General features: G+C 38.1%; 1 protein-coding gene across 4 annotated transcripts in view; it reads right to left on the bottom strand.

Annotated features, from left to right (window-relative positions):
• The window catches only part of RABGAP1 (RAB GTPase activating protein 1), a 164,945-nt gene that overhangs the window by 38,942 nt on the left and 103,117 nt on the right, over window positions 1-22,886 (bottom strand). For all 4 annotated transcript variants that reach the window (XM_032165079.2, XM_032165078.2, XM_032165082.2 and 1 more), the window contains one exon: window positions 2,299-2,412. In XM_032165079.2, the coding sequence (XP_032020970.1) occupies window positions 2,299-2,412 (114 nt within the window). The remainder of the gene's footprint in view (window positions 1-2,298; window positions 2,413-22,886) is intronic.

The raw sequence follows: 22,886 nt of genomic DNA, 5'->3' as shown, positions 1-22,886 counted from the left end.
TATCTAAGAAATGATCCCTGCCCTTGAAGACATCACAGTTCAGTGGGGAAGTTAAGACAAGTGAATCACCAGAGCACAGTGAGAAGTTCAATGTAGTTAATGCACACAATATTTGGAGAAGCAGCAATAAGGGCTAAGTCAGGATATAATACAAAATATCTTCAACACTAAGCTAAGGAATCCAGGGAAATGAACTAGGACTTTTCATTTAATTCCATGGGTTACAAAGTAGCAGTTATAAAGGTTTCTGTGGAGGCCACTGAAATGATCTAATTCTGCATTAGGCAAGGAGCAAAGAATAAACAAGCTAGAACCCAAAGGCAGAGCAGCTTTTGTAAAACTGCCAGCAACGTAAGATACTGGCCTATACCAGGGCAGTGAAGAGACAGAATGAAGCTAAGAGAGACACCAGTCATATCTAACTCAACCTAGACAAAGACAGGACTGAAAACCAACAGAAATGATTGTCTGCAGCAGGACAATGGTATGGGAGAAAAGGAGGACTATGTTTAATTTAAAAAGATACAACAACTTAATGTAATGTGGGTCTGGTCGGCTCTTGATTCTAACTAGCCGTATTAAGGATATTTGGAGTAGCTACTAATTAATTGGTAAAGATGGATAAAATTATTTTTTAGAGATGTAGTGTTAAAAAATTAGGATCATGATGTCTAAGATTTGTTTTAAAGTACTTCAGGAAAAAGGAAAAAAAGATGAAGCAACTGTGACAAAACATTGACAAATAATTAGTGTGGGGGATATTAACTATACTTATCAGTTAGACTAATCATTATACTAATTAATGTTTATGTTTGAAATTTTTCATAATAAACCATGTTTTAAAATGTACTGTATTTTTTAAACCCATTCTGTTTGATATAATTGACAGACTTTTACATGGAGACTAACTGTCTGCTGGAAATTTAGACCTTGAGTTAATGCAGATTTGAGAACATCTGTATAGTGATGATAGCTGAAGCTTTGGGGGTGGAAAGGATCACCCAGGGAGATAGTGTAGAGCTAGCGAAACTACTCAACTGAGCACCCAGAGGAAGGCCTCTGGTTTAGGGGCAGGTAGTGTGAGATAAAACGGTGAAGTCAGTGAAGGCATGAGAGTGAGCCCATACCCAAGAGAGTGACATGTCTTATGCTCAAGAGCAGAAAGCTCTGCAAGGAAGAGCACTACCAACTAGAATATAGAATATTCTATTCTATTCTATTCTATTCTATTCTATTCTACTAGAATACAGAATTCTATATTCCTATAGAAATAGGAACTAGAATATAGTGGAGTCAAAAGTATGTGAGGAGGGACCAGAGGCAGTGGACACAGTGTTTCTTTCTAGGAAATTCTGTAGTAAAGTGAGAGATGGCAGGGGTCACTGCTTAAGCAGGAAATAAAACTGAGAAGGGGCTAAAAAAGGATGATCAGAGAGGAAGATTACCACAGAAATCATAGCTTTATGTATCCTATGTAAAAGTTAAAATTAAATCTAAAAAATATTTCTCTAAACTCAACTGTCTTTGTAGTTTAAATCATTGAATTTTTCATTGGTGAGCCTATCCTTTATTGCTAGTCTGTCCTAAAACCAGTTCTCATATAGCATTAGGGACATGTCTCATGCCTTACCTATACTTACTACATAGGAGACGCTAAATAAGTACTTGATTACTTTTGGGAGGAAAAGACTAAAGACTAATTCTGAGGACAGATGAAGACTGAAAAACTCCGGTCCTATCTCCTCCTTTTATAAACCAATAGCTCTAATGTGCCAAATCTATTTGAAAATGGAATACGGACATTGAACAGGCTATCACTTCCTTTAGTGTTCGGGTACAGACCTTTTGAGAGAAATCAGAACTCTCATCATTTACTATGCTGCAGTGCTATAAGTCCACCTGGATGGGCAATGACACTTCCCACTGTGAGACGGTACCGTAGGTGCCAAGTTCATCACTTACAAAGTGAATACTGAAAAGGAGTCTGCAATGTCACAGGGCTCAGAGGTTCTTAACATAAAAACAAATTTTGAAAGTCTAAATGTGGAGCCAGGGAACCGTCATCTAAAAATCCTGATTAGAAGGGGAAAGGAAACCCTACCATTTTATTTCTTATTATTTTCTACTCTTTAATGAGTCTAAAATTGTGTTCTCACCTTTAACTTTGCAATGTCTTTTCTCTTTTTTGAATTCTTGAACATCAAATACAAATTACACTTTGTAGTTGTTTCTTATATAATTTCAAAGCAGAACCACCACTCAGAATTGAGTCTTTTTTTTTTTTTTGACATGAAATACCTTGCATATTTTATATAAGGAATCTTGTCCATCTCCTCCTGTGTCCTTAAAGTAGTCATGGGCTGGGAATGTTCGGTTAATATCCCGGGTGATAGCACTGTCCTGGGGAGACTCCTGTGGAAACATAAGGAAAGAGAGGGTTTAGTTAGGTTAATCATGTAAATTCTTATCCAGGTTTAGGCAACGTCTTCTCATTTACACACTTTAAATGTTGCAGGGACATACATACACATATGCATGCCCATAGTTACTGCCTCTTCAGGGACCAACCACTCAAGTAAAAGCACATGTAAAGGGAGAAAAAGATGGAAGAAAAGCAACCCATTTCACTCTATACACTTCCATATTATACTCCATCCTTACTGCAAAGAAATGCAGCTGGTGACCCTTCTATTGTAAGATGGAAAATGTGCTATTAAGAATGGATTTCCCATAGGAAAATACTCAAACTAATCGCAGGAGGAGGAGGTAAAGTGCTCCCAGTAGAAAAACTGCTGCTTTAATTGATGCTTTGGAATGAAGCCCATATGCCAGTTTTCAAATGGAAAAGAGTAGTTACTTAATTGGGGTTTGTCCTAGAGGCAAATGGCATAAGAATGCACAAAGCAATCTACTCAGTATGAACAAGACCACCAAATGCCAAGGGATTCAAACAGGCTATGGGAAAATATCCTTTGCTTTTTCCAATGGACAAAAACTGTTTCCTCTACTATAATGAGTTAACTAAAACGGAACAAATGTCAATAATGTCAACAAACCTTTGTAAAATACACCAAGCACCCAGCTATTTCTAATATTCTCCCCTTGTCAAATTTCATTTGCTGACACAGTAAAGAACTGGAACACAGAAACATGACCTTCTACTTTAACAATGCAGTGTCTTCATAGCTAAGACAATAGAGTTGATTCCCCTTGGTAAGAATACATCATAATCAGTATACTACCAAAGAACATGATACCTCTGTTTTAAGATGAAAAATGCAAGTGATGTTCTTCTCTTGTCCCATAATTTCTCTAGCCTTTTGGGTAATCATGTTCCAAAGGCCATGAATATTTTATAGTTGTGGGATCTGAACTAACTTTAAAGCCTATGCTCTTTCTTAAACAGTAAACTATTTATACCTTCAAGGATGTTGCCAAATTGCTTTTCAAAGAGCTTTAGTGGCATATGTTACTTCTAGTTATTAACATAGTCTTAACAGTTAATGGCAGCTCAGGACTGTGGTGCTCTTCAACAAAAGGAAAAAATCCAAGGGAGATCTATGACTACAGCAGCTAATTACATGGCGGCAGCTTCCAGACTGAATTAGAGCTCCGTGCTGGAGGTATCTCCAGAAGTTGAGAAAGTGGGAGAGAGAGGGAGAGCAAGCGAGAGCGAGAGTGAGAAAGTGAGAGAGATAGCGAAGAGTGAGCGAGAGAGTGAGAGAGAGTGAGAGGGAGTGAGAAAGCATGCACACAGATTTTGGGGCGGGCAAGGTAGCTAGAATTGTAGGGTAGAGTGCTAGTGAGGAATATGCTGAACAGAGAGCTGAAGAGTTAGAAGAGGGGTCCCTATGAGACATGAATCATAAATAAATGACAAGCTGGACTCTTCATCAAAATTTAAAAATCTTACTATTCAAAAAACTGTTTAAAATATGAAAAGGTAAGTCATAGGCCACGACACAATACCTACAAAACATATCTGATAATAAAGTTGGAGTTGTATCCAGAATATAAAACTCTCTAAATTAATGAGAAAGACAATTAATTTTTTAAAAAGTGGGTGTGTGTAAATGATTGAGGCGTTTCATTAAGGAAGATATAACACATGGCAAATAAGCACTTGAAAAGATGTAAACATTACTAATCCTCAGGGCAGTGTAAATTAAAACCACAATGAGATTCCACTAGATATCTACAAAATGCTAAAATTAAGAAGTGTTGGCAAAGGATAAGAAACAACTGGAACTCCTATACAATGCAAAATGGTACAAACACTTTGGAAACAGTTTGGCAGTTTCTTACAATAGTAAACACATAATTACCATACAACCCAGTGATTCCATTCCTAGGTATTTACCAAAGAGAACTGAAAATATAAATGCATGAAAAGACTTAAACTCAAATGTTTACAGCAGCTTTATTCCTAACAGCCAAAACTGGAAACAATCCAGAGAGAATCAGATGAATTTAGGAATTCTATAAAACAACAACAGAAGCTCTAAAAAATGCTAAGAATGATAGACTGTGGTTTAAGACAACTACGAAGGTTAGGAAATTAAATTGAGAATGGAGAGGAATATGGAAACCTTCAAAATATTTTACATCAGTTACATCAATCATATCACACTGATGACGGAGATGACAACCTGAAAAAGGATACAGTTATTAGAGATATGAGATTTGGGCTGCGCATGGTGGCTCACGCCTGTAATCCCAGCACTTTCAGAGGCTGAGACAGGTGGATCACTTGAGGCCAGGAATTTGAGACCAGCCTGGCAACATGGTGAAACCCTGTCTCTGACTACAAATACAAAAATTAGCCAGGCATGGTGGCAGGTGCCTATAATCCCAGCTACTTGGAAGGCTGAGGCATGAGAATCACTTGAACCCGTGAGGCAGAGGCTGTAGTGAGCCGACATCATGGCACTGCACTCCAGCCTGGGCGACACAGCGAGACCTGTCTCAATTAAAAAAGAGAGAGAGAGAGAGAGAGAGAGGAGACGAGATTTAGAAATTCAACTGTACACAGGACGTAAAAAATAACAAAAAACTGAAAATACTCTCTATAACTGGGCCAGTTCTTGTCAATTTGCCATCCCATATCCATTAATCATGGAATTATCAGAGAACGAAGGGGCAAAATGCCCTTAAGAGAAGGTCAATTTGAAAATTCACACTCAATTTTTGATACCTTCGAGAATGATAATAAATTGATGAGTTCCATATGAATCATTTGCTTAAAATATTTGGCCTTAGGAAATATGCTGAAGAACTTGGAATAAATTCATTTGATTTGCTGGAGGCCACATCATGCAAAAGTGATGCAGAAATTCTAATAATGATGAGTTTAGTAAGTTCCTAGCAGAACGACATTAAATTTGAAAAGGTTCTGAAAATAAAACACAGCAACATTATGGATGATCCCCTAAGAGAAAAAAAGCAAAGAGCTTTTGCAAAATAGTCAAAGCAAGTGCTTATAAAATTAAGCTTTATATAACAATATATATTCCTTTTCTTTCTTGTTTCACTCTTGTTGCCCAGGCTGGAGTGCAATGGAGCAATCTTGGCTCACCGCAACCTCCGCCTCCCTGATTCAAGTGATTCTCCTGCCTCAGCCTCCCCAGTAGCTGGGATTACAGGCATGTGCCACCATGCCCGGCTAATTTTTGTATTTTTAGTAGAGACGGGTTTTCTCCACGTTGGTCAGGCTGGTTTTGAACTCCTGACCTCAGGTGATGCGCCCGCCTTGGCCTCCCAAAGTGTTGGGATTACAGGTGTGAGCCACCACACCCGGCCGTATTCCTTTTATTTCTAAGGAGTTAAACATAAATGTAACTGATGTAGAGAGCCTGCCAATGCAACACATATAACACTATTCATGGCCAAACTGATCAAGTCAACCAAATACATCCTCAAGGAGGCTGTAGTTAGTAAAATGGCTTAACAGACAAGTTTTTATAAATTTACGGCAACAGTACGCAGATGGTGACTTTAAACGAACACGGAATGAATGGTAAAAGTATTGTTAGTTGTTACGTTCTGAAAATTACTGCTGTTATATGAGAGGTGGGTTTTTTTTTTTTTTTTTTGATCAACTGGTTTTGTGTTTTGGCTAATTCATTTATCCCAAGAAAAACACCTTTAATCTCTAGAAGAAAACAAAAATGCAATAGGATTATGCACTATTGCCATCTTGCAAACTTTTTCTATAAAGGGTCAGGTAAAAACTTTTGGCTCTGCAAGCCATTCAGTGCTGCAGTTATTCAACTCTTACCTTGTAGAGCAGCCATAGACAATATGTAAATAAACAAGCACTGCTGTGTCCTAACAAAACTTTATTTATAAAAGCAAGAGCACGCCAGGCGCAGTAGCTCATGCCTGTAATCCTAGCACTTTGGGAGGCCAATGCGAGTAAACCACTTGAGCCCAGGAGATTGAGAACGGCCTGGGCAACATGGCAAAATCTCATCTCTACAAAAATACAAAAATTAGCCGGGAGTGCTGGCATACACCTGTCTTAGCTATTTGGGAGGCTGAAGCAGGAGGATCCCTTGAGCCCAGGAGGTAGAGGTTGCAGTCAGCCGAGACTGTGCCACTGTGCTCCAGCCTGGGCAGTAAGAGAGAGAGCCTATCTTATACAACAATAACAACAACAACAAAAATGAACAAACAAAAGTGAGACGCAAACTGAACCTGGCCCTGAGGTGGTAGTTTGTTAACCCTTGTTATAAGTATACTACAACACAGTAATTTGTTATGGTCAGCATGACCAGAGAGAAGATTTTTGTTATGATTTCAAATATACTAACGTTATTAATTTTATACATGCTTTGCCTTCAGAAACTCTGTCACAAGCTGCTACAGCTTGAAATGTGTATCTCTTTGAACATTTTTGTACTTTTTTCACGTAACAAATGTTAAAAATGTTTGCTGCATTTTGCAAAAGTCTGTATATTCCTGTATATACAGTGTAGTAAATGTTTAAATAAAACCCTGTAATTGTAGTGGTATATAGTCCCTGACATTTCAAGCAGCAAAATAAACAGTATATACAGCTCACAAATTATAAACACGTAAACTGACACACGAGACTGGCTAAAACAAAAATACCAAATGTTGGTGAGAATATGAAATTACTGGAACTCTCAATGGTTGCTAATGGGTGTGTAAATGATATAACCACTTTGGTAAAGAACATGGCAGTTTCCCATAAAGTTAAATATATATCTAACTACCATGACCCAGCAATTCCATTCCTAACAGCCTCATGTGTAATAGCCCAACTAGAAACCTCAAATGTCCATCTATAGAAAACGTGATAAATTATGGCATATCCATCTAATGGAAGACTATCCAGCAATACAAATGAACCTCTAATACATGAAACAACACAAATAAATGTCAAAAACATTATGTTGAGCAAAAGCCCATGGTGACAGAAACCGAAATGGTTACCTGGGGGTGGGAGGGAAATCAAATGAAAAGGGGCATAAGGGAACTTTCTGAGATGATAGAAATGTTTACATTTTCTTTGATTGGTGTTTACACAAATATAAAAAGTTGTCAAAACTCATCAAAAAGTATGTCAAAAATATAAGGTGTATGTTTATTGTATGTAAATTATACTACACTCACAAAAACTGCAATCTCACATTCCCCACCTCCCTCCACCAACGTTTCTCAACACTTCTCTATTCTTGTGAGTGGCAGCAGGTTTCACCACCTCGTTTCTGATTCCAGCTACCATGAATGATCACTGATCTGGAGATCTCTCTGCAGAGTCTGGATTCTGTCTCTTCCTTTCCACTTCTAGTGCATCACCCAAAGGCAGATCCATGCTTCATCTTACGAAGACTAATACAACAGCCTAAATGATTGTCTTAGTTGCTTCGGGCTACTCTAACAAAATACTACAAACTGCGTGGCTTATAAACAACAGGAATTGTTTTTACAGTTTGGGAGACTGGAAATTCCAAGATCAAGATGCTGGAAAATTCAGTGTTTGGTGAAGGCTCGCTTTGCAGCTCATACGTGGCATGTGCTCGCTGTGTTCGCATATGGGGCAGGGCAGCTCTCTAGGTCTCTTCTTTATAAGAGCACAAATCCCATACATAAGGACTTTGCCCTCATGACCTAATCACCTCCCAAAGGCCCCATCTCCTAACAGCATCACATTAGTGATTAGGTTTTGTTTTTGTTTTTAAATTTTTATTTATTTATTTTTTTGAGACAGAGTATCGCTCTGTCGCCCAGGCTGGAGTGCAGCGGTGCAATCTCGCCTCACTGCAACCTCCGCCTCCCGGGTTCACGCCATTCTCCTGCCTCAGCCTCCCGAGTAGCTGGGACTACAGGTGCCCACCACGCCTGGCTAATTTTTTTAATTATTTAGTAGAGACGAGGTTTCACTGTGTTAGCCAGGATGGTCTCCTGACCTCGTGATCCGCCCGCCTCGGCCTCCCAAAGTGCTGGGATTACAGGCGTAAGCCACCTTGCCTAGCCATGCTTAGGTTTTAACATACGAATTTTGGGGGGACATAAACATTTAGACCGTAACACTGATCTTCCTTTATCTCTTTACTTCTACTGGCACAACCGTGTCCAATTAATTTTTCTGAAATGCATGGACCAATCAGATCATTTTGCCGGTCATAAACTTTTATGAGTCATTATTACTATGTATACAGGAGGAGGTCCATGCCTCCTCCTTCATACTGACCACTTCACAAGTAGAGTGACCACTACTCAGATTTCAGAATACCACTTGAACCATGTAGTAAGTAGGGTCACTGCTGAAAAAGACACCCAGGACATTTTGTTCTCTCTCAAATGCATGCTGCAATATCCTGAGTACCTGGGGCATGCTGGGGGAAGACTGGAGCATTAGGAAGAGAAAGGCCTTTAAACCCAGACATATATTCAAGTCCAATGTGCTGCTGGTGGCTCCCAGTTAACAAATTAAACCTTGTTTTCCACTTGTCCCTCTTCCTTGTGTTTATATTTCTTTGAAAACTTCAAGAGAAAAAGGGGTGACTGGCATGGCAGAATGTGGGCATTGTTGGAAGTAATTCTGTTTAAAACTATACTGTAAAATATCAGCACTTCTTAAATTTATTCACTAAACAAATACTGAGAATTAATGCCTCATGCTAAAATCCAAATCTCTTTCCCAAACATAACCTAAAATTAATGATATACCTTACTGCATTTTAAAAGGAAAAAAAAAATCTAACTTTTGGCTTTCCTAGTATAATAAAACCTTTTTGTTTTCTTATTTTAATAAAACTGTTCTGCTTTTTTGTAACAGTAATACTGGAAGGAAAAAGAAGAATTTTACCATTCGTATATAACTATGGCTAATATTTGGTTGGCATATGCCAAACTTTTTAGGTTATAACCATTTATTTTTATAAAATGAGTTTAGATTTTAGAAAATTTGTTTTTGCTAACTACAAAATATTGTATCTTTCCGTATTATTTGGCCAATTATCCTACCTTAGTATTTTTAATGCACAGTAACCTGTCACACGGTTATACAATAATTTACTCTGCCAAAATCTCCAGCTTTGGGATATGCAGCTATTCTACCCCCTTTGCTATAAACAAGGCTGTAAAGTAGAGCAGTGATTCTTAAGGGAGAAAAGACAGTTTCCACAATCACTCGATTTCCCTAAAGAAACAGCATAATCCTTGTTTTTGGATTTTGAGTGGCCCTGCCAAATTGTCCTTCATGAAAAGTTGTACCAACTTACAAACCACACTGATACCACTCTTACAGCAATTACTCTGTTTTTGAATAGTTATTTGTATACTTGTCCTATGCTCCTTCTAGTCTATAAGAATTGAATCTAAAGTTGCAAAAAATTGCACATAAAGTTTATTGACTCCATCCTATTCTAACTGCAATATATGATTTGCTGTCAACATTTAAAAAGGCATTACCATACATATATTTGCTTGCTCTATCAGTTGAGAGGGCCTAGAAGCAATAACATCCAGTAGCAATGAGCATACCTAGCATCTATATTTTGGTATCTAATACCATTTACTAACAAAAGGAACCAACCCTCCTTGGAGAAATGGCTGATTCTAGGACCAGGGCAGATAGCCTGGAACATCTTGTATTGGCCAAAAATAGTAAATTGTCTCCCTTCACCCCCACCACAAAGAAAACAAACCTACATTGATAGGAGTATGCCAAAGGGACACGGGAACCAAGTGAAAGAGTTCCCAATGGTCAAAGCTGGAGCAATTTGAGCAACAAAATAAACTGGGTTATATAAGTATAAAATAAATGGCCAGGCATGGTGGCTCACGCCTGTAATCCCAGCACTCTGGGAGGCCAAGGTGGTCGGATCACCTGAGGTCAGGAGTTCGAGACCACCCTGTCCAACATGGCGAAACCTTGTCTCTGCTAAAAATACAAAAATTAGCTGGGTGTGATGGCGGGAGTCTGTAATCCCAGCTACTCAGAAGGCTGAGGCAGGAGAATCACTTGAACCCAGGAGGCGCAAGGTGCAGTGAGCCAAGATCGCACCACTGCACTCCAGCCTGGGTGACAAGAGCAAAACTCCATCTCAAAAAAAAAAGAAGAAGAGGAAGAAGAAATATCTGGCTGGGCATGATGGCTCACACCTGTAATCCCAGCACTTTAGGAGGCCAAGGCAGGAGGACTGCTTGAACCAAGGAGTTCAAGACCAGCCTGGGCAACACAGTAAAATGCCGTCTCTACATAAATAAATAAATAAATGAATAAATAAATAAATAAAACCTCAACAAAACAAGCAAACAAAAAACACAAAAAAATTAACCAGGCATGGCAGCACTTGTAGTCCCAGCTACTCAGGAGGCTGAGGTGGGAGGATTGCTTGAGCCTGGGGGGTCAAAGCTGCAATGAGCTGTGATCATGCCATTGCATTCCAGCCTCTGTGACAGAACAAGACCCTGTTTCCAGTCAATCAATCAATAAAAGAAATATCCAGGAGTCCATACTTGCATAAATAAATGATTGAATAAATAAATGGAGGAGAAGAGACAAATCCTCCATGCAGAAGAATCCCAAATAATTTATGCAGATACCTCACCTTCAAGGAAGGGGAGCAAAACTCCCCACTCCTTAAGTGTGGCCTGTGCACAGTGACTTCCTTCAGAAGAGTACAGTACAGTATGACACGGTGTAGAGAAGAAACTTTATGGTGGAGAAAACTGACAAAGATGACCTTGGCCAGATGATTGAGGTCAACAGTGATGTCATGCTGACAGCATGTACCCTTAATGTCATAAAAATGGCACGTTACCTCTGTGTTCTTCCTCCTCAAAATTCATGACTTCATGGAAAAAAAAAATCAGATAAATTTCACTTGAGGGATATTCTACAAAATATCTGAGTAGTATTCCTTAAAACTGTCAAAGTCATCAAAAACAATGCAAGCCTAAGAAACTGTTACAGTCAACAGGAACCTAAGGAAACATGACGACTAAATGTAATGCACTCTCCTGGAGGGAATCCTGGAGCAGAAAAAGGATATTAGATAAAAACTAAAGAAATGTAAAAAAAGTTTGGGATTTGGTTAACAACAACATCTCAAGATTGAGTTATTAATTATAATAAATGTACCATAATAATACCAGGTGATAATAATAGAGTTAGTAACAGAGTATACAGGAATTCTTTGTACTATTTTTACAGTATTTCTGTAAATCTAAAACTGTTCTTAAAAATAAAGTTTATTAAAATAAAAAAGGTTAATTACCTCCTTATTCTACAATATGGAAATTCAGACTTAGAGAAGTTAAGCCACCCAACTTCACACACCAGAACTTATCAAAGCACTCAATAAAATGCTGGACTAAATTTGTGGAATAAAATTGGTTAAATGAACATTGTGGATATACGCTCAATAGTAATCACACGTAGGCTCTGTTCTTGTGATTTATTTGCAGGTGATTTCTTTCTTGTCCCCAATTATGATGATCTTTGAGTGTATCCAATAAAGCAGTGGTGAAGCTCTATTACTTTCTTAAATTTGAAGGCTCTCCTAAAATAGATTGTGCACATGAAAATCTAAGGAAATAGTAACATTTGTGCTGTTTTCTTCTCCCTATCTTGGTTTTAAAAGTCTTCCATTAGTTAAAACCACAGTGGGACCACATTCTGTAATCTTTCTGGATGACTATTTTTATACCTTACTGTGAGAATTGGCTCACTGGGTAATTTCTCAGGATTAACAAGGTACTGGGAAGTGTAGGAAACCCTCTGAATACACACCCTTTTGTAAACTCAAGTTGAAAAATAGAAAGCTAAGAATGGCAGGAAGAAAAGAAAGTACCCAAACAAAGAAAATGCAGTGGAAGGCTGCCATGAGAAATAACCAGCATGGGGAAAATTATTATTTCCAAAGTAGCTTGTTGCCCAAAGAAAAAGTTAGTTCTTCTTAAGATTAATCTAGAATGTTACAGATGCTTTATTAATGCCATCATGTAATATTTAAGAAAACAGAATAAAACAAAAACACCACCAAAACCCACTCCAATACATTATACCATGTCCTATCTTTACAATATATTTCACAGGAATAAAGTAACAATTTTTGGTTACATTTTCTTTTAAAAAAGTCAGCTACTGCTTATCAGAAGTCATTTTAAAGACTAAGTTTTAAAAATCCCCTAAACAGATGGGATAAAAATTCAAAAGAAGGAAAATGAAATTGCAAGTGTGCTATGCGTAATATAAAATAAATGAGGACGAAAAATCTCTCTGAGGTAAAATAATTCTCTCCTAATTACATAGCACTCATGTCATTTGTCTTTCATTTCATATGTTTGGAAGTAGAACTGAGCAAAATAAAGAATGAGAATAAGACTGTTAAGCCTATGAAAACAGATGTCTTATGTTTGGGTAAAACCAAGATGGTCCTACAAAAGTCTGCAAAATCTGGAAATGTTATTTCAATTGGTCATGTCACATCTCAAGCACTTCTAATCTGATAGAGCCAAGAAAAGTGACAAAAAAAACCCAGTAACATTATGTTGTCTCTTAATAGCTTTGTCTTTTAAAATTAAATACTGAACCCATCTAAGGAATGCCTCACAAGAATTACAACAAAATAAAAGGAAGGTGTGTATAGTATTCTTAGCCTGAGATTTAATAAACAGACTTATGGGTTTCCATAAATCCTCTGACTCTGTATGCAAAGTTTTTTGTTTCATTTTGTTTTGTTTTTGAGACACAGTCACACTCTGTTGCCAAGGCTGGAGTGCAGTGGCGTGATCTTGGCTCACTGCAACCTCCACCTCCCAGGTTCACAAGATTTTCCTGCCTCAGCCTCCCAAGTAGCTGGGATTACAGGCACGCACCATCACGCCCAGCTAATTTTTTTTTCTTTTTGGTAGAGATGGGGTTTCGCCATGTTGGCCAGGCTGGTCTCGAACTCCTAGCCTCAAGTGAGCTGCTCACCTCAGCCTCCCAAAGTGCTGGGATTATAGGCATGGGCCACCGCACCCAGCCTGTATGCAAAGTTTTGTGTGCATTTTTCTCAGAAGAGTGCTCAGGGTTTTAAACATATTCACTAGAATGTTAAGCTTCATGAAGACAGAGATTTCTGTTTTGTTCACGTATATCTCTAAGCCCAGAGAAGAGTATCTGACACAAAGTAGGCACCCGATAAAAACTTACTGAATAAATTAATTCTCAAAAGGATGCATGACACATGATAAGGTTCAGAGCCACTTATCTAAAAGATCGAAAAGAAATTTTCTATTACCAGCTGTACTTTCACAGACCTAAAAATAATTCTTTAGGTAACAACATGTAGGTCTATCTTAACCTTTTGAGGTGGGTTCTATTATCTCCCTCACTTGACAAATGAGGAAAAAAGTTAAATCACTTGGCTAGAAAATGGGAAGCTAGGTCTGGAACCCAACTGGTCAGGCTTCCTAGCTCACCTTCTTAATCCAAATGAACATATTGTAAAAGTGAAAATATTCTCTTATCAGTATTGAGTTGGTTATAATTTCTAATATATTTTTAAAAATGCTTTTCTCGTGGCTGGGCATGGTGGCTCATGCCCGTAATCCCAGCACTTTGGGAGGTCGATACAGGCACATCCCAAGGTCAGGAGATCGAGACCATTCTGGCTAATACAGTGAAACTCCGTCCCTACTAATAATACAAAAAAAAAAAAAAAAAATTAGCCAGGCATGGTGGCAGGTGCCTGTAGTCCCAGCTACTCGGGAGGCTGAGGCAGGAGAATGGCATGAACCTGGGAGGCGGAGCTTGCAGTGAGCCAAGATTGCATCTCTGCACTCCATCCTGGGCAACAGAGTGAGGCTCCGTCTCATAAAAAGATAATAATAAAATAAAATAAAATAAAATAGAATGCTTTTCTCTTCTAGACTCTTATAACTAAAATTGGTATGACATAGACTTTGAAAATAAGCTTTTCTTTTTACTCATTTGAACATGCTTCCTTGTATGAAGGCTGCTCAGTGTTTATGAAAAACAGAAATAACTAAAGGCCCTAGTAACATGTAGCCAGAGAAATACATGACACTCTTAAACATAAAACCAAGGTGAGGCCAGGCGTGGTGGCTCGTGCCTGTAATCCCAGCACTTTGGGAGGCCGAGGCGGGCAGATCACCTGAGGTCGGGAGTTCGAGACCAGTCTGATCAACATAGAGAAACCCCATTTCTACTAAAAATACAAAATTAGCCAGGCGTGGTGGTGCATGCCTGTAATCCCAGCAACTCAGGAGGCTGAGGCAGAAGAAGCACTTAAACCTGGGAGGCGGAGGTTGCAGTGGGCCAAGATCGCGCCATTGCACTCCAGCCTGTGCAGTAAGAGTGAAACTCCATCTCAAAAGAAAAAAAAACAAAAACAAGGTGAATAAAATCGCAACATGTGGCTCCTCTGTAAATTATTCAAAGAAAAGGCACAGTCGCTGAATGCTAGAGGCATGTATCTTAACCATTTCAGATCCTAAAAAAAAAAAAAATGAGTATTCTTTTAAATGTTCCGAGTTTTTTTCTTTAAGGCTGACCACCAGATAGATATATTTTTAGACCACAATATCTTGGCCTTTCACAGAACCACCTTCACTAAGTTGTGGCATTAGCATGTTCTAAGACCCTGTCAAAAAAAAGAAAACAAACAAACAAAAAAAACCTTGCTATTGAAACTTTGTATTTCATGGTGGTGAGGACATCTCCTACCACTTTACTCAGTGTCCCCATCAAAAAACCGTTTCTCCTAAAAAATTATGCATATTTTTCCCCATAGAAATGATCCAATGTTCATTTTTGCTTAGGTCTTCAGGAAGCTCAGAATCAAATCTGCAGCTCAATCTTACATAATACAGGACCTCATAGCCTGTATATCAGTAACAGGAATTATAGTATATTTGTATCAAACAAATTAAAGCCTCTCAAAGTCAATTACATAGTCAAATCAGTAAGAATTACAGAAATAGGTATCGATTGGTGGGCTCACTTAACACTGACAATACAAAAATATCTTCATCTTAATTTAGCTCTGAAGAACATAATCATATAAAACAAACACATTTTTACTTGTCCCTACACTACTAGCAACACTGCCCTTTAAGTCAGTATTTTCAACTAGGAACCATGGGACCTCTCTGTCCTGTGGTGCTGTTCTTCCACACTAGTGCAACAGCAGGGATTTTAGTGGAAGTTGGATTTGTGTGTAGATATTGCTTTGTATATTTACCCTAGTGATTTGCTCTTGAAGGCAAAAACCATACTTGCAGTAAAACTGCCACTGATTAACAATTAATAACAATTCAAAACCTGGACCAAAAGGAAATAGTAACCTGATCTCTATACATTTAAATACATGACATATTGTTTAGGTATTCAGTAATTAATGCTTTAAAATTTCTACTCCAAAGCTCCAACACCTCACACAGAGCAGACAGGAATTAGATACCCATGAACATGGAGGTAACTAAAGGCATTTCAGAATCTGGTCACAATTGTGTGGAGACTGGAGTTGGACTTTTGACAAAGAATGCAGACAATGGGCTTTAGGTGCTCTACTTAGATCACAATGCAACCAACAGAACACAAAGTCTAGGGCCAGGCTCTTCTGTCTCTGGATACTGCCTCTCCCACTTACTAACTTGTGTGACCCTGGGCAAGTCATTTAACTAATCTGAACCTTAACATACCTATCTATAAAATCTATGCAATGGTTCCTGCCTCACAGTTTATGAGAAGCAAATATGGAAAGCTGGTGGCTTAAGGCCTGGTGTATCAGCGGTAGCTCTTTCTCACCAGACTTAAGATTTATGATGTTGGCGTATTTCCAACCTTGGGAGAGAAGCCAAGGGACAAAATCTGTATTTGGCAAGTTTTCCTGTTTGGGACTTAGTGCCCTGTCGGGGATCTGCAATTAGACAGTACACAATTCAGAAATCTCCTGAATGTTATGAACATCACATTTTAACCAAATGAAATTATAAAGAAATCAGGTGGCAGAAAAACTGGTACTTGAAACATAAGTGATACAATAAGAGTATTTTGTTTTTTAGCCTATGAACCATACTAACGAAAACACTGTAGAGCTCAATATTAAATAGCTTTGCTGATTATCTTTTTTCTTCCAAAATCATTTCTCAGAAGCAAAAATCCATCTAGGTTTCTCTATTATCATTGTCTAATTTAGTAAGGAGTTCATCCATTTCAAGAAAAATAATATAAACATTCCAAATGACTCTACTCCCTTTACTCTCTTTTCCCCTCTAAACAACTTAATCCAAACATACAAAACAACAACAAAAAACACTATATGCTATAATCATTGAACTGTCACAGAACCTTTACTACACCAGACTCAATAAGCTGGCTCTAGAAATGTTTGCCAAATAAGCTCCTCTAACTTTAACATACACTTTAGAATTATATTAGCTGAATGATTATACAAGTATTATGTTCAATCTATACCATACCATGTAATAGAAAAGCAGATGACTTCCTCAGAAAAGATGGCTTTTATTTAATGAAATATTGTACTGCTATCACATTGTTTCAATCCAAATATGGCATTATAGTGCCATTCTAAAAATAAATCTAAGTCCCATGTGATATGCAGCCTTTTAGCTATGTTCATTTCCTTTTAGGGCTCAAGTTTCCCACAGGAAAATTATTCAATGTTTGGCAAAACAGTCCCAAATCATGTATAGATAAGACATAAATGCTAACTGCACTGTCAGCCTTTTCCTGGTTTGCTATTGTTGATTCTCCTTCACAGCAATCCATCATGGAGAGGCCCAAGAAGCAGGAAATACTCAAGTACTGTTACCTGACAAAAGTGAACACACAAAATGTCATTTTGATTAAAGAGGTGGTGATGGTCAAAGGGGGAAGGTAATTTATGGGTGAACTAAGACATAAAATTATTATATGCAAAGTCATATTCCAAACAAATGTTTCTGATAACTGTGATGAACTTCCAAATACTTATTTCATTGCATTATTACCAAGTAAACTGCATATCAAATGCTCTCTTAGTACAGCTTAATACGTATTGTATTGTTTGACTTGTACTATTTGTTTAAAGATTTTGTAAAGCGTTGTATGCTATGGATAAAATCTTCTCAAAATCACCTACTAATAACATACGACACACAGACACACACAGAGGAGCAGGTCTCATGTTGCTCTCAAGTTATATTTTTACATAATCGAATCAATGGATTAAATTATTTCCAAGAAAATGCTTATAAATGCTTCAAAATGCTTAACAAATACTCAGTTTCACTTTACAAAGTTAGCTTCTTCTGAAGTAAGTCTCAAATCAGAGATTTAAATGTGCCTATTGAGTAGCAAAAATATACAGCAGTTGACCGGGCATGATGGCTCACACCTGTAATCCTAGCACTTTGGGAGGCCAAGGTGGACGGATCACCTGAGGTCAGGAGTTCGAGACCAGCCTGGCCAATATGGTGAAACCCCATCTCTACTAAAAATACAAAATTAGCTGGGTATGGTGATGCAACCTGTAATCCCGGCTTCTCAGGAGGCTAAGGCAGGAGAATCGCTTAAACCTGGGAGGCGGAGGTTTGCAGTGAGCCGAGATTGTGCCATTGCACTCCAGCCTAGGCAGCAAGAGCAAGACTCCGTCTCAAAAAAAAAAACAAAAAAAAATAAAACAGAAAAAACAAAAAAAACAGCAGCTGTAAAATGGCTAGATATATTTAACTCTATGGAAGTTTCTTGCTCTTATAACAATTAACAAATATTAAATGAAAATCTGTGTTTGAATGATACTAGTCATGCAACAGCTCCATCAGTGAACTGCTGCACTGTATTAAGAATTCCGTAAGAGGTCTGCATTCACACACATATTTAAAGTCTATAGGTATATATTCTGAGTTTCAACCTTTATTTTAATTTTGAATTTTTATATAGCTTTTAGGCAAAAATGTTTTCTTGAGCTCAACATATAAGAAAAATCATACTGAAGATTTTAATTTTTCTATGGAAGAATCTTAATAAGTATCAAAAAAACAATACTTAAAAGCTCTCTTATTTTAGAAGTAAAGTACAAAGCTGTAAGTAAACCAGATCTTTTTATATTAACTAAAGAACTTAAAACTTATCAGCACATAGGAAATAATCCCAAGCAAAGTGTATTAGTATCTATGTAGTAATGCCTTACAGGACTCTCCTAGAATTAAACTTTTTATATTTTCCTATTTAAAATTCTTGGGAAACAGCTACTTTAAAAGTTACTAGACAACCTATGATCTTCCATTTTATTTAAGCAAAAACTTTACCCTTCAAACTATCAGTACAATTATAAATACCAATGAAGGAATTATAGAAATACCCATTTATTTTTTACCTCCCCGAACAAACATTTCTGAGGTTGTTACTAGTGATCAAGAGAACATTTTGATTAGTATTGAAAGAAAATCTTAACTCGTTTGGCTGAAAGTACCAATGGAAAGACAATTCTGTGATTTTACTTAACACAAACCAAAATCTTAACAGTTGTTTCCTTTTTTTCCAAACCTGCTGGAAACTCCTATTTTCTAAGCACTTGACAAATGTTGAATAACCCTTTGGAATGACTTATTCTAGTGGAATGACTGAGTCTAAAGGAGGTTTAATACCTGGATTCTAGTCCTAGTTCTGCAAATAATTAACTCTGTCACTATTCTGGGTCTCTCTTTCCCTGTCTGTGAAAGCAGGAGTCCAGATTATGACTGCTAAGGGATCTTCTAAGCTCTGTCACTTGAGGATTCTATATTTATGTCATTCATTTTCTCAGAAGTCTTAAGTCTACCTCCAATTCCTAATTAGAATTAAATCCCTTAGCCATGTATTCCAGACCAGCTATCACCAGTTTATCTTTCTGAATTTATTCTCCCTTATATCTCAACTTAAAACTTCTGCTTCATCCATACTACCCTATTCACAAGACAGCTGCACCAGCTAACATGTACTGAGTGCTTACTATATGCCAAGCACTATGCTAAGAGCTTCACATGCATTAGCTCATTTAATCTTTACAATACGTACATGAAACAGTGTCATTAGTTAAGACAACTGAGACTAAGAACGATTATGTACTTTGCCCCAGGTCTCACAGCTAGTAAGTGGCAGGGCTAGGATTCAAACCCAGGTCTGTCTGCCTCTCAAGCACATACTTTTGGCCACTACACATTACACAGTCTCCTTATTCCTTAAGTATATAAACGGCTCCCCTTCATCAGGCCTTTTAAGCTTAAAATAGGAGCTGCCAAAATTGTATTTTCTGCATAAGACCAACTCATTTTTAAAGTTTGGTTAAAGTGACCCCTCTTTACCGCTTCAGCCTCAAATTTCCTTTCCACCTCCTAAAGTATTTAAAGTTCTTACCGTAAACCCCAATGACTTATTATTCCCTTGATGAAGTAAATCCAAGTATTGTATGTGTATCTTAATGTTCGAGATTTGTATAGGACTAAACCTACTGCAAAATGTATTATAAAAGCAGGACAAAATACGTAAAACATCAGTTGAAGAACTGGAGCTAACTATCAAGGCAGTACTTAAGGGATTTACCATCCCTGAAAGAAGGAAGCACACCAGGTCACTCCACATTCACCCAAGGCCTTTCCTCTGATGGTATGTGCCAATTTGCAGGACCTGGAAGTCATTGGGAGATTCTGACCCCTGTGTGGCAAAGAAATAATAGTTGAAATCTTTTACTGAGTTTCTACAATGCCCCCAAGTACAATTTTACATACTTTAGATGTGATAGTACCTAATTTTCACAATAATTCTAATGAGGTAGTATTATCCCATTTTGCAGAGTAGAAGACCAAGGGCCAAAGACTCCAAAAATCCATGCTCTTTTCACTACCTTCCTCTTTATCTCAGAGGAAAAAAATGATCCAAGAGTATGAAGTAATCACAGTGACAACTTTAAAAGCCTTACTATCAACATAATATGCAACTGATCTTAAACCAACTGCTATAATACTGCTGTCATCTTCATTCAAAGATGAAGATCCTTCTAACATTCAGACAGATTACCTAATTAACTGCCAGAACTAGGATCTACATTTTGTTTTAACTTTATTTCCAGTGTTCTATAGGCTACAATACACATTCTCAGTATTATAAAATGATGTTAATGATATATAATGTTAACAAAACTTAAGTAGGAATGATTTAGATTCCTACGAATGCATATCACGAAGAAGGGGAACTTTTATAAATGAAAAAAGGCTTTAGTCTGATTCAGTTCCCTAGAGGCAATAAAGGCAGAGACCCACAAATGGCCTTCTTAAACTTTATTTTTTGGTCTAGCTAAAAATAAATGGCTTTGGCAGTGGAGGTTTCCTCCGTTTTTCTGGAAGAAATTTCCAAAATAAATAATGCTATTTAAATGCTATAACTTTTGTCTTTCTCCCCAAAATATTGCCTTAACAATTCAACTCAGTAAGTATTTGCTAAAAGCTGATAGACACAGAACTTAAAACTTTACTTTGAAAATATGATTACTTTTATATTTTGCTCAAAGCCAATTCAGTCGTTTTGTAACACGCCAACAAATCTTTCATTAAGTGACTACAATCATAACTTCTTGTAAAGATAGGCTTTTTAATTTGCAAAGGGCTTTCTCATGTCACATATTGTTTGTTAAATTGTAGATCACTTCATTACGGTCTTTAGTCTATTGATCCTTTGGGTTCCTTTAATTCTGTCCAGCTGGATACTTTATGAAATCTCATTCGGGGGGGGGGGGGGGGGGGGGGGGGGGGGGGGGGAAATATAGAATTGTAATTCTACTCTACCCTGAGCCTAGCCCATCTCTCACACTGCCTTCTAAGGAAATCTATTTAACATGCACCTCCTTGCCTTTGAACACTACATGGCATTTTGCATTCCTCTCATCATTTCATAATACCATATGTTGTATTATACTCATGTACCAGCACACATACTCATATACATACATACACATGCACACACGTTTTCCTATATTCTTTCCCACGATGTCAAAGAAGGATGCATTCCAGCACCTTCTGTCTTCTCTTAGTAAAAAACAAAATTTCAAAATCTGAAAAGTTCCAAACAGACACCTATGGAGGCGTAGTGATACAGCAGACTGGAAACCAAAAAGGTCTTATAGCCCCAAAACTCCATTCCCATAATTGGAAAAGAGGGACAATATTAACTTTGCCTATACTTCTAGGGGGATTAAATGAGACAATAGGAAATGGCTTTGTAAAGAGCCATAGGTAAAATAGTGCTATTATGCCCCCATTTGCTATTTCAGTAATGTTCTAAATCTGGGCCTCCTTCCCGATTTCCCTTTACTTCTGTTAAAATACATCTCTTTTCCTAAATGTGGTCTATGCTTTTCATAGAAAATAATACACCTGGAGGCCAGAATCCCAGCACTTTGGGAGGCCGAGGCAGGCGGATCAGGAGGTCAGGAGATCGAGACTATCCTGGCTAACACAGTGAAACCCCGTCTCTACTAAAAATACAAAAAATTAGCTGGGCGAGGTCGCGGGCGCCTGTAGTCCCAGCTACTCGGGTGGCTGAGGCAGGAGAATGGCGTGAACCCCGGGGGCGGAGCCTGCAGTGAGCCGAGATCGCGCCACTGCTCCCCACCCGGCAAAACAGTGAGACTCCTTCAAAAAAAAAAAAAAAAAAAGAAAAGAAAATAATACACCTGGCCAGGTGCGGTGGCTCATGCCTGCAATCCTAGCACTTTGGGAGGCCAACATGGGCGGATCACGAGGTCAGAAGATTGAGATCATCTTGGATAACACGGTGAAACCCCGTCTCTACTAAAAATACAAAAAAAATTAGCCATGCGTGGTCGTGGGCGCCTGTAGTCCCAGCTACTCGGGAGGCTGAGGCAGGAGAATGGCCTGAGCCCGGGAGGCGGAACTTGCAGTGAGCCGAGATCGCGCCATTGCACTCCAGCCTGGGTGACTGAGTGAGACTCCGTCTCAAAAAAAAAAAAAAAGAAAGAAAATAACACACCTACATAAGTGGAAAGGTCAAACAGTACAAAGCTTACAATGAAATTCCCTTCACTCCTCATACCCTATTCCTTAGAGGCAACCATTTTCACCTCTCCTTTTCTTAAAGCTGTTTGTTTTTAATTCATATTCCTGAATAAAATGCTTAAGTTGCTATTTTCTGGGTTTTTCCACTTTAGACATCAGTTTCAGAGTTTACACTATGGAAGATGCTACTGTAGCTCTGTTACACCCACCCTCCTTCCCCTCACCCCCCAAACACTTCCCTTCCCCTCACCCTGTCAACATAGTGTTGCTATCATTTTTGGCTAAACACCAAACTATACACAGCAACATATAACTGAATCAGAGTATGTCATGATCTTATTTCCTTT

This window comes from Hylobates moloch, unplaced genomic scaffold (genome assembly GCF_009828535.3).
Source record: "Hylobates moloch isolate HMO894 unplaced genomic scaffold, HMol_V3 SCAFFOLD_10, whole genome shotgun sequence".
Classification (NCBI taxonomy): Eukaryota; Metazoa; Chordata; class Mammalia; order Primates; family Hylobatidae; genus Hylobates; species Hylobates moloch.
Note: the sequence above shows the minus strand (reverse complement) of the source record. Positions and strands in the feature narration are given on the sequence as shown.